Consider the following 10550-nt stretch of genomic DNA (forward strand, 5'->3'; position numbering starts at 1 on the left):
TCAGGTGACAGAAGAGGCTGTTTGGCCTTTGCCTGTGACTCACCCTCCAAGCTATTGTGAAATCCAGACTGTGACAAACGCAGGAACTATTTTAAGCCTTTAAAGAACACATTACCGGAAGGCTGGATTGTTCGGTCCTTCCTCGGGCAGGACTGCTGCCGAAGACATAGCCAGTTTCTAGGTGAGGCGGAGGAAAACCCTGCACGAACTCTCACTCAGCAGTAGAAAGAAGAGAGTGAGCACCGAGAGCGCCCCGATCACTTTGTCTAGGCTTGCTTGCCCACAGTATCTTCCCAAGCCAAGGGACGACCCTTTTTAAGCTGGTCTGCCATATCATGCCACCACATTTTTGATGTGAGCTACTCTTCCCATCCTTGTAAGCCTTCTCTCTGTGCCAGGAGAGCTGATGCTTGAGATACCACCGAGTTAGAGAATCAGGAGTAAAAAGCCCAGTGCTTTCAGTGGATGCTGTATTTGGCGGTTGATAGTTCTGACACACACACCCCCCCCGCCATGCACCATATTCCTGGTGTGTGTCTTTGTATGCAAGCCACTGCTCGCTTAGATATTTCCCATTATTACATAATGATTAACCGCCTTCTGATGAACTTTGCCTGAGCTGTCTGCATCGAGAAACAAACACAGAATCACACAGAATCACAGAATCACTAAGGTTGGAAAAGACCTGTAAGATCATCAAGTCCAACCATCAAGTCCAACACAGGACAAACAGGCTCAAGTCAGTGCTCCTATTATTGTCAAATAATCAATGGGAGCTGAAGTGAGCTCCATGCCCAACAAGCCCCCTAGAGCCACTTCAGTTTGTCACCATAAATGTTTTGGGGTTTTTTTGGAAATGCTGAATTCAGCCCTTGGTACCACCCAGGAGAGCGGGTGGTGACCAACGGGCACGGGCGCAGCAGGACACAGCCCTGGTCTAGCACCCCCGGTACACACAGCAGCCCCCGCGGAGGTTCATCCCACGGGTATCAGGTCGGGCAGGGCTCTGACCTCGCCGGGCTGGACCAGCGCTGCTGCTCCGGCAGCTGTGGCAACACTTTTGCAAGGGCTAGGGGGAAGTGGAAGTGGCTTGCGAAACAAGGCAAAAAGCGTTAGTTAAAAAAAATATGCAGAAACACCTTCCTCTGGTTTTACAAGCCAGAGGCAAGAGAGAGTAACACCACCAGAGAGCTCAAGCTATGGCCAAGGACTTGTTTTCTATGTAGATGTGCCAAAAAAAGGTGCGACCAAAGCATGGCATACACACCTTTTCTTGCCTTAAAAGCTCAGCAATGACCCAGCAGAAGACATAACAAACCCAAGCAGCAGTACATTATGCGGAGCTTTTCTGCCCCTTGACTAAAGCTTCAGACCTTGCACCCCAACACAGCAGCAGACAAGAGGCTTCTTTGCTGGTATGCCACACTATCACCCACCTACAGAAACTGAGCTGACCTCATGGTCCTAGCTCGAGCAAGAAATGAACAAAAACCCATGCAAGGTTTAAAGAAAGGAAAGATCTATGTGGATCCAACATCTTCAGCCTACACAGACCTAGAGCTTGGAAGCGTGAGACATCTTTCAAATCACTCCAAGTGAAGCACTCCTGCCCTGGTCTTCACTCAGTCAATGTCACAGCATTGAAAAGAAAATTAAAATAGGGGGGAAAAAAGCCATGCACAACTTCCGAGTTTCCTGGCAACTTTCTGCAACAAATTTGGTACGTAGAGAGCTGAGGGCTAAGCAGTGGGCTGAATGACTACTATGCCTGAAAGCCAGGGAACAGGGCTTAGATGGGCAGTGGTAGTGGGCATGTCTGTCTGTTTGTCAACTCTTTCACACTGTGCTAGAAAAGCATCAGATAAGCAAGGCCCTGGTAGAAGAATAAAAAACCGATCAGACCTTTGCTATCTCCATAGCACAAGCCACCCAGGGAGGACACCCCAGCGGCACGCCTGCGATTGCCCGCGATCATCAAGAGAGAAACACAGGGCAGGCAGCAACTCAACGATGCCAACAGATGCAAGCACTGAGGTCCACCAACATCAGCTGGCTTTGCTACGGCACAACTTCCTTCACTGTCTCTCCCGCCTACTGAAATACCACACAAACATTTCTGTTGGTTAAATAAGGACACGAGCCGTAAGGACAGGAGTACAGGTAGGTGTCAGGGAATTGCACAAGAAGGGAAAATGTGAGGAAGGTTTCCACATGTTGCATGGGACAAGCATTCTGTTTTGAAAAAGTGGACGTTCAGAGGGTGGAAGTGTGGTGCTTTTCCATAGCCAAGTCAACAAAACCCACAGGAGACAGAAGCCAGTTAATCCAACTCCAGCAGCACTAATGCCACCACTCTGCTCTTCACAAGGGGCATGCTGCCCCTTCCAACCCTGTGTCCCGGAGGCAGCACACATGGACATGGCTCCTAAATACAACTGCATTCTTCCCTCTTCAAAGGAGCAAAGCAGCTCTGGCACCCAGGTGATGCTCAGGCTGCTGAACCAGCCGGGCTATGCTGAGCAAGGCAGCAGTTCACCGTGCCCGTGTTTTGCAGTGCTTAACCCTGGCGCACCCACACACATGCCACCACTCCCACCGCCTTCAGGAGGCAAGTTTATTAAAAATTTACCTGTTACTTCATTATTTTAAAGACTTTTTTTTTTTAAGTGACTTTGCCCTTCACAGCTGAATTCCTTTTCCCCCAGGATTTCAGGCTGAGCAAGGCTGGCAGTGCTGGCGGATGGGAGGGCAGCACAGCCATCCACCGCATGCAGGCAGAGCCCCCCAGGAACCCCTGACTGCATGGTGTGGCAGTGAGGGTGGGTTTGACCTGACACCCATGAGAAGAACCCCAGATTTACAGAGAGCAGAACCCCAAGGATGAGAAAAAGAACATTTTTTTCCCCAAGGGAACTGCACACTCAAGAAAAAAAATTTAAAAAAAAAAGAAAACCCATGAGATGTGCTGGGCAGGGATTTTTCTAAGGAACAACGATTGCCACGTGCTTGAGGGTGAAAGGCTCAAAGCCTTCATCTAAGCTTTCCACGCAGCTGCCCACAGCTCCCACTGCAGCAGCATTGCCAAGCTCTGGGCCATGACACTGAAGTCATTATCAAACTATTTAGGCCATGGAGAGCTATCCCTCTCCCCTGCCGCACAGATAGAGCCGTGGCTCTGCAGAGGGCAGGACAAGCTTCACGTGGACTTCAGCAGGGACCGAGCATCACACGTTTCAGTGAGTTTAAAGCAAGCATCAGGTTTAAAGTTCAACCAGGTTTAATATTGTTGGACCACTGCTCTATAAGTAAAGGAGTGGTGTCTTCCCATTCCTCTTCTCTCCCCAGCTGAAACATTTTAGGAAAACCCTTCAGCTATTCTAAGGGACAAAGCCATGATTTGATATTACCATTGTTGTTTTAATTTTTTTTTTTTTGTGGCCACAGTTACAATCAACTTAAGCTTCCCCCTCTTTTTTTTTCCCTCCTCTCTTTTTTTTTTTTTTAAAGCTAACCCAGCAGATTAGCATCTCTCCGTGACACCCTTTCCAGGAATTACATGTTAAATCCCTCATGAATCAAACCTACAAGAGCTGAGCCCGAGTCACTTGAGCCAACCCATGCAAAACCAGAGCGGTGTAGGTTCGGCTGGTGAGCAGAGGGGTCTGCAAGTGACAGGGACGGTCTCGTGGCTTTGAATGGGCCCATCACTGTGAAAGCCAGGCTTGTAAGGCAGCTGCACAACATTTAACAATTAGTCTTTTATTACCCAAACTTCAAAACAGAGCATTTATAGTCTGTAGCATGTACAGCACTAATACCACCATAATAGATCAGATAACCCATATTCAGCTTTTCAAGCCATATCTCAAGAAGAAAGGAGAACAACAACATAAAAGGAGTTGCTGTGGCACGGGGCTCAGCATTATCTCTCTGGGAGCCGGCACAAAGAGCTGTTTGAAGGCGAGTTCAAGTGACCAAACCCCCTTTCTGCCGCGCTGGGGGCTGCGGGCAGCCCATGCTCCCGCCGGGGACAGCCTGTCCCCACCCTGCGAGGGGAAAGCCTTATCGGGGAGCCAGCATCCCCATCAGCGCGCGCTGGGAAGCGGAGATAGCGTTTCACAAGAGGCATGAGCACAGCAAAACAATCCCACCACAAGAAAGGCAGCAAGTCCCAGGGCTTCTTCCAGCAGAGCCCACACTTGTGTAAGATCCAGTCCGTCCCCTGCTAGCTCGTGAATTCTCAATGCCCAGAAGAGCCCTTGCGTATCTGTTCCCGCTGACATTAATGCAACTACCTGCAACAGTAAATACTGCACCAACTAATGGGTTTTGCAGGACTGAGATGCGATTCCGCTGCTCCAAGCGTTCAGCCCACGGCAGCCCACGCTGCCGGCTTTGCCCTGAGCATCTGCACGGCCCCGAGATCAGCACGGCTTCGCTTCAGCACAGCAGCTCGCGGGGCTGCTGCTACACATCTCCCTCCCTCCACTCGCAAACAGATGTCAACTTTGAACCAATAAAGCCACAGCCATACATTTTATGAATGGTATCTTAGGGTTTTTTGAAAAAAAAAAAAAAAAAAGAAATCTGCTTTTTTTAAGGCTGTTTGAAAAGGGTCTGAGTTAGGAACTTGTATTTTCATACGCCCACAGCCCTAGAGGTGCTGCAGACTTCGCAGGCTAGCACACACTGATCACAGCTCCCAACTTCTGGCCTAAAGACGGATTTAAGATCATCGATTTAATGAGCTTTGGATGAGGTGGCTAACAAAGCCTATTTGGCATGTAGTGCGTTGCTATCTACGGGCTGCTATCGCTTCCTTATCATACCCGCTGGACTTACCAAAAACAAGACATTAATAGAACGAGAGCTAGAAAGAAACAGTTTCCCCCCACCCCCTTCCTACTTTTCAGCTTCATTACCCTCTGCAACGTGTTTCACTGTTTCCTCATACAATCGGGTCCTCTTTTGCAGAAAAAAAGTCTTTGTCTAAAATAGGGAACTGCCAGTAGTTTCCACTGGTTGCAGGTTTCTTAAGGTGTGCTGTATACATTTCAGGCTCTGCTACAGACTTGGTTATTTTTAATTACTATACATTTAAATCAAGCCTGTCCTACTTTTGTGAACACTGTGTCAAACCACTTCACGTTTGCTCAGCTGAGCGCACGGGGACTCCCAGACACAGCTCCCTGACAGCATTTTGCAGGGCAGAACCCAACAAAACCATTACATGGCCAAGCCCTCCTTCCTCCTGCTCAAAGCTGGTGTCATAAACCCAAAACCTACTAAAACGAGCACATTTTTTCTTCTATCCACATCTAAATTTCTCCCAGGTCAGACTACTCAGTGTACAAATCCCGTCCTTTTGCACTGCTCAGGGACGACAGGCTCTTCAGAGCAAGTACAACATATGGTGGGTAGGGCAGGATGCAGGCACAGGCGGATTTTATCATCTCCCCATGCTTCCGTGTGTGGAAAAGGGGCGGAAGACGGGCAGGAACTTCATTCAAACATCCTGAAACTCTCACGGCCATACAAACACTCTGACTTGCTTTAAATGATCGCTTTTGCGTGAAGACCAAATTGACTTTAAAGTGACTTTGAGAGAATCATTAAAATTGTTGATTGCATCTTGGCCACCTACGCTCTCCTTGTGCACCAACAGGTTGGTTTGTTTGGGACTTTTTTGGCAGCTGAGCAGAACAAGAGGGCAAGCCTCCTCTCTCACATCTCCATCCTATACGCATCACCACCTAGGGTAGCGCTCCAGATTTAGAAAGACAAAGGAAGACAATATGCAAGTTAAATCTTAGCATGGCAGGAAACTACTTCTCTACAATAATGCTACTGGCTGTTATCTAAAATAAGACTTTAGAGTACATGGCACCCAAATAATCTGGGATTCTTAAGCAAACAAACAAATCTTGCACGAGAACTCTTCAAAAACCGATCACGTCCATTCACTAACCAGGATGGAGAACAGGCAGAGAAGAGAGCAAAGAAGATGGAGAATTAAAACTTTACCAAGAAGAATAAAATAGCTGCCCTTTGATTTCTCTCACAACGTTAACCCCCACCCCCTGATCAACCATGTTAAAAACATCTCAAAAGCAGACAGTTGTCTACATGTACTAGTTATAGACAGAGTGAAGTTCTGGTTATAAACACATGGCCTGCACTGTGTCATTTACTATAATCTACATTCTCATTTGGGTCGAAATGGGGGTCAGAGATGGAAGTAGTTGGAGATGAGGAGATGTTACTATCTGACAGGCTGACATCCTTAGCCTACAATAAAGTTACTCTGATGATTTTAGTATTGATGTGAGACTGGAGTTAATAGCAGAGGCATTCAGGTATGACAACAGACTTAAAAATCAAAACAGCCACTTATAAAGTAGCTTTATTCTGAAAAGTTACCTATTTTGGCTATGTTATACACATTTTAAACACAGAGGATTTAAATCAGTTGTTCTTCTAAGTTTTCATTTGCCTCAGAAGCCTATTAACTTATTTTACAATGTTTACCTAATTCCTATCATTGCATGAGAAACCTAAGCAAAGAATTACCCAGGAGAAGAGTGAACGTTGCTATATACAAACAGGTTTCCAATGCACAACACCAAGTACACTGGTAACAGAAGGACTGATTAGTACTGGTGCTACTTTCGGATGGATAAACGTATTGGGGATTTAAATAAGACTTTTAGGAATTGCATTTTATTAGAAGAGAGGATCCTTCACCAAAGTCTTCCACTCAACGGATACTTAGGGCCCGATTTTTGAGAGAGTTTCTATCAAGTAACATGATGGAGACAACAAACAGATACAACAAATCCCAGGACACTGGTAAAACACCCCCATCCTGACCTGCGAACAACCAGCTCCCTTCCTGGCCTTCTCCTTCGGTACTACTTATTTCTCAATTCTGAAAATGCAACACCTCGTTAAATGATCTAACGAGACCCTCAGAAACCAGCTGCCAAACAGCGAATTCACAACTCCGGTTCCCAATAATGTTTGTAACGCAGATCTCCCGGGGAGGCTGGACCCCCGCCTGCTCCTCCAGCCAGCCCCAGCAAAAGCCTCCTCTCCCCGCCGCTGCACGGAGACCAGGGTATTTCGGAGCCAGTACCAGCAAGAATGCTGTTTCTTTGGAGTGCAAAGTACAGCGAGCATTTGGCCTCCAAAACACCGGTCCTTTAACGTAAAGGTTAAACATTCATAGCGCTGGACGTGTCCCCACTCTTAAGGAACCGGGCTCCTCTTCTCCGCGTTCCCTGCCGGCGAGGACCACAGGAATACAAATAATGTCACCCCGGGAGGCTCGCAAAACTTGGAGGCAGCCCCGAGGCTGCTGACTTCCAAGAAATCTCCCTCCATTCATTGCCCCGGCAGGCTTGGCAGGGAACACCTCGTCGCCTTGCAAAAGCATCGCTCTGAAAACAGGCGACTTAGGGGGAAAAGGAAAAACCCGAGAGAGCTCCTCTCCCTCCTTCCCCTGCCCCAAGCAAAGCGCTGCACTCCCGCTCCCCCCGCGGACTCGCCGTCCTCGCCCCCGTCCCTCTCCCTCCCGGCGGCGGCAGCTAACGGGATGCGCGGCGCCGGCCCCGGGTCCCGCCGGGTTCTGCTGCCCCGCCGCGCCGCAGACGCCTTCCAGGCTGCCTCGCCAGCGGGGAGCGGGGACAGGAGCCCCCGGCCGGCGGGAGGAGCCGCCGCCGCCCCCGCGGGGCCGCAGGTGCTTCGCCCCCGCCGCCGCCGCCGCCGCCGCCGCCCGGGAGCCCCCCGCCGCCGACCCACCTTGTAGACCTTGCCGAAGGCGCCGTCGCCCAGCTCGCCCACCACCTCCCACACCTCGCCGGGGTCCAGGTCGCGGCGGACGTGCTCGTACTCCTTGGACCGCCGCTTCTCGAAGGTGGAGAGGCGCAGGATGCGGCGGAAATTGGCGAAAGCCATGCCGGAGCGGAGCGGGGCGGCGGCGGCGGCTGGGGAGCTGCGGGGAGCTGCCGGCAGCCGCCTCCCGCGCCCTGCCCCGGGGGAGGACGGAGCCGCTGCGCGCCCGGGGGAGCGGCGAGGCGGGGAGCGGGGCCGCCTCCAGCCGCGCACATGGAGCCGGCGCCGCTCCACCTGCTGGCCTGGCTGCCGCCGCCCCGCGCCATTGGCCGCCGGCCGCCCCGCCCGGCACGGCCTGGGCACGGCCCGGCGTGGCACGGCCCGGCGTGGCACGGCTCGGCATGGCACGGCCCGGCGTGGCACGGCCCGGCCCGGCGCAGTATGGCACAGCCCGGCTCGGTTCGGCCCCGCCGCAAGCCATGCCCCTGAGCGAGGCAGGGAGTCGCCTATCTCCCCGCCACCACCCCGCCCCAGCGCAGCAGGGAGGAGGCCAGAGCATCGGAGGACGGTGCTGGATACAAGGAACATCGAAGGCCTGGAAGGAAAGGTCTGAAACTCCCCAGCGGCTGCTGCCATGTTCCCGCCTGCTCCGCCCGGCACACGGAGCGTGGCGAGCCAACAGCACCCGCACGGGCTGTGCTTCGCCTCATGGGCTGCGCTGCTGGGGGCCCAGCAAAGAGACACATCTCCGGGCGTGAAAACATACTCCTAAACTGCCTCGGCAACACAGGGACGTTTCCTTCTTCCCCCAGTTCATCTCATGGGAAAACAACCCAACGCAAATATTTTAAAAACTCCCAGTAGCAGGAATTCGAGTGTGTCAGCACCGCGGACACCCGCCATCAATTTGTTTTAGAGAAGATGTGACCCAACTGGTGTCAAGTGTGAAGGTTTGCATCCTCTCCCTGGCAAAACTTCAAATCCTCTGAAAAACTGACTTGAAATCAAGTATTAAATGGGGACATCTAGGGGAAATACCCGATGGTGCAGCCATGCTCCACAAGGGCTCTGGTTTTAACAGAAGGCTTAGTGGTAAATGGCTGTCCGGGCAAACCTCGGTGATACCAGCACTGCTCACGCCAGCGTGTGTATTTTGCCCCGTATACGTGTCCCATCAGCGAGCCGAGGGCAGGGGTGCGTTTGCACACTCCTGCCTGATGCATAATGCAGGCGAAACTCAGCATCTCGGTTTGGCAACATCTGGGCTTGGCGATTTCTCGTTAGCTGCCTGATGTATTATACCCTAGAGCTTGGGGACTGATTGCCACCTCTCGTTGTCTTTGCTGTTAAGAAAAACTGGGGTTATCCTGGTATAATCAGCCCTCACATTTCTGTTGGGGGTTTCCTGATATTGATGCTTGAAATACTATTTGAAACTCTGGTTCCTGGAAATTTGCGGCTGTACGAGAATTTCAGCTGCCTTTTTTGAAGAAAGTTTCGTGTTCCCCTACTTCTTCCGTTCTCCCCCCTGAGTGGTAGGAAAAACAAGCTGAAAATGCAACCCAAGTATATCCCTGAAACAGAAAGAAACTGAAAATAATTGAGCACTTGTTTTTACCCAACTTCATGGGGTTTGGATCTGATCCGATACAATGTGTGGATTTGGCAATACTGGAGTAAGAATAGAATAGAACAGAAACACAGTAACTACTTTCAAAATTTCATAACTTTTAATCTTGATTTTCCAGTGTTTTAGCTATCAAATTTTTTTTAAGTTATCATTCTTATTAATAGTACTGTATTTACTTTATTGCACTAGGGACCTGGGCATTGTAGACAACCATAGAAACATTGCTTGGATGGGACCCCCAGAAATCATCTAGGCCAACTTCCCGCTTGGAACAGGAGTGTCACCAGCCCTGGACCAGCCCAGACAGCAATCTGTCCAGCTGAGTCTTGAAAAACCTCCCAGGATGGAGCGGACGTGACCTCCCCGGGGTTACCTGCTCCAGGGCGCATCACCATCCTGGAAGAGGGAGGGGGTTTCCTAATGTCCCACTGGACTTCCTAAGCTGCTGCCTGTGGTCGTTGCCCCTTGTTCTGTCATCTGCCTCCCTGAGAAGTGTTTGACCCCATCATCTTTGTTATTGCCCCTACAAGAGCTGTGGGCACCTACTGGCAATATCTGTCCTTATCAGGTGCTGTAAAGATATGGAATCCGGGATAAATCCCATGCCAGAGGGCTTGCAGTGGAGGTAGATGCCCCGTAGACTATCTGAGGGTAGGCTGATCAGATCAGGACTCAGAGAGGTGATTTCTCGGCTGGCATAAATTTTGCAAACTCAAGTTACCCCTTCAAAAGTTTCTGAGCAACACTCATTCAGCACAGCATTTTGAGGGCTGCGGCATTTTTTATCCAGTGCTTGATACCCTGTGAGCAGATTTGCTGTCTCTTGGCTCTGTACCGAAAGCGAATCAGCCATTTGAATTCTTTCCACCCATTTCTTGCAGAAAGCTCACAGGTGTCAAACCAAGTCAGCAAACAGGTTAATTATCTGTCTGTGAATTACTTCTTCTTACTGTTTCTTAAGTGATAAATAAGGGAAAGATAATATAAACTCCAGAAATGCAAAAAACTTTGCAAATCTCCCCCACGCTCCTGGGAGCACCCCTGATCGTATGGACAGACAGTCACGAACATCACCATTGCATTAACC

At 50.4% G+C, this 10550-nt stretch overlaps 1 protein-coding gene across 1 annotated transcript in view; it reads right to left on the reverse strand.

Moving 5' to 3' along the window:
- STK10 (serine/threonine kinase 10) overlaps positions 1–7956 on the reverse strand; it is a 48965-nt gene extending 41009 nt beyond the window's left edge. Inside the window, exon 1 of the mRNA XM_059825324.1 lies at positions 7801–7956. Within this exon, the coding sequence (XP_059681307.1) occupies positions 7801–7956 (156 nt within the window). The remainder of the gene's footprint in view (positions 1–7800) is intronic.
- Positions 7957–10550: the final 2594 nt, after the last annotated feature.

Source organism: Gavia stellata, chromosome 16, assembly GCF_030936135.1.
Source record: "Gavia stellata isolate bGavSte3 chromosome 16, bGavSte3.hap2, whole genome shotgun sequence".
NCBI lineage: Eukaryota > Metazoa > Chordata > Aves > Gaviiformes > Gaviidae > Gavia > Gavia stellata.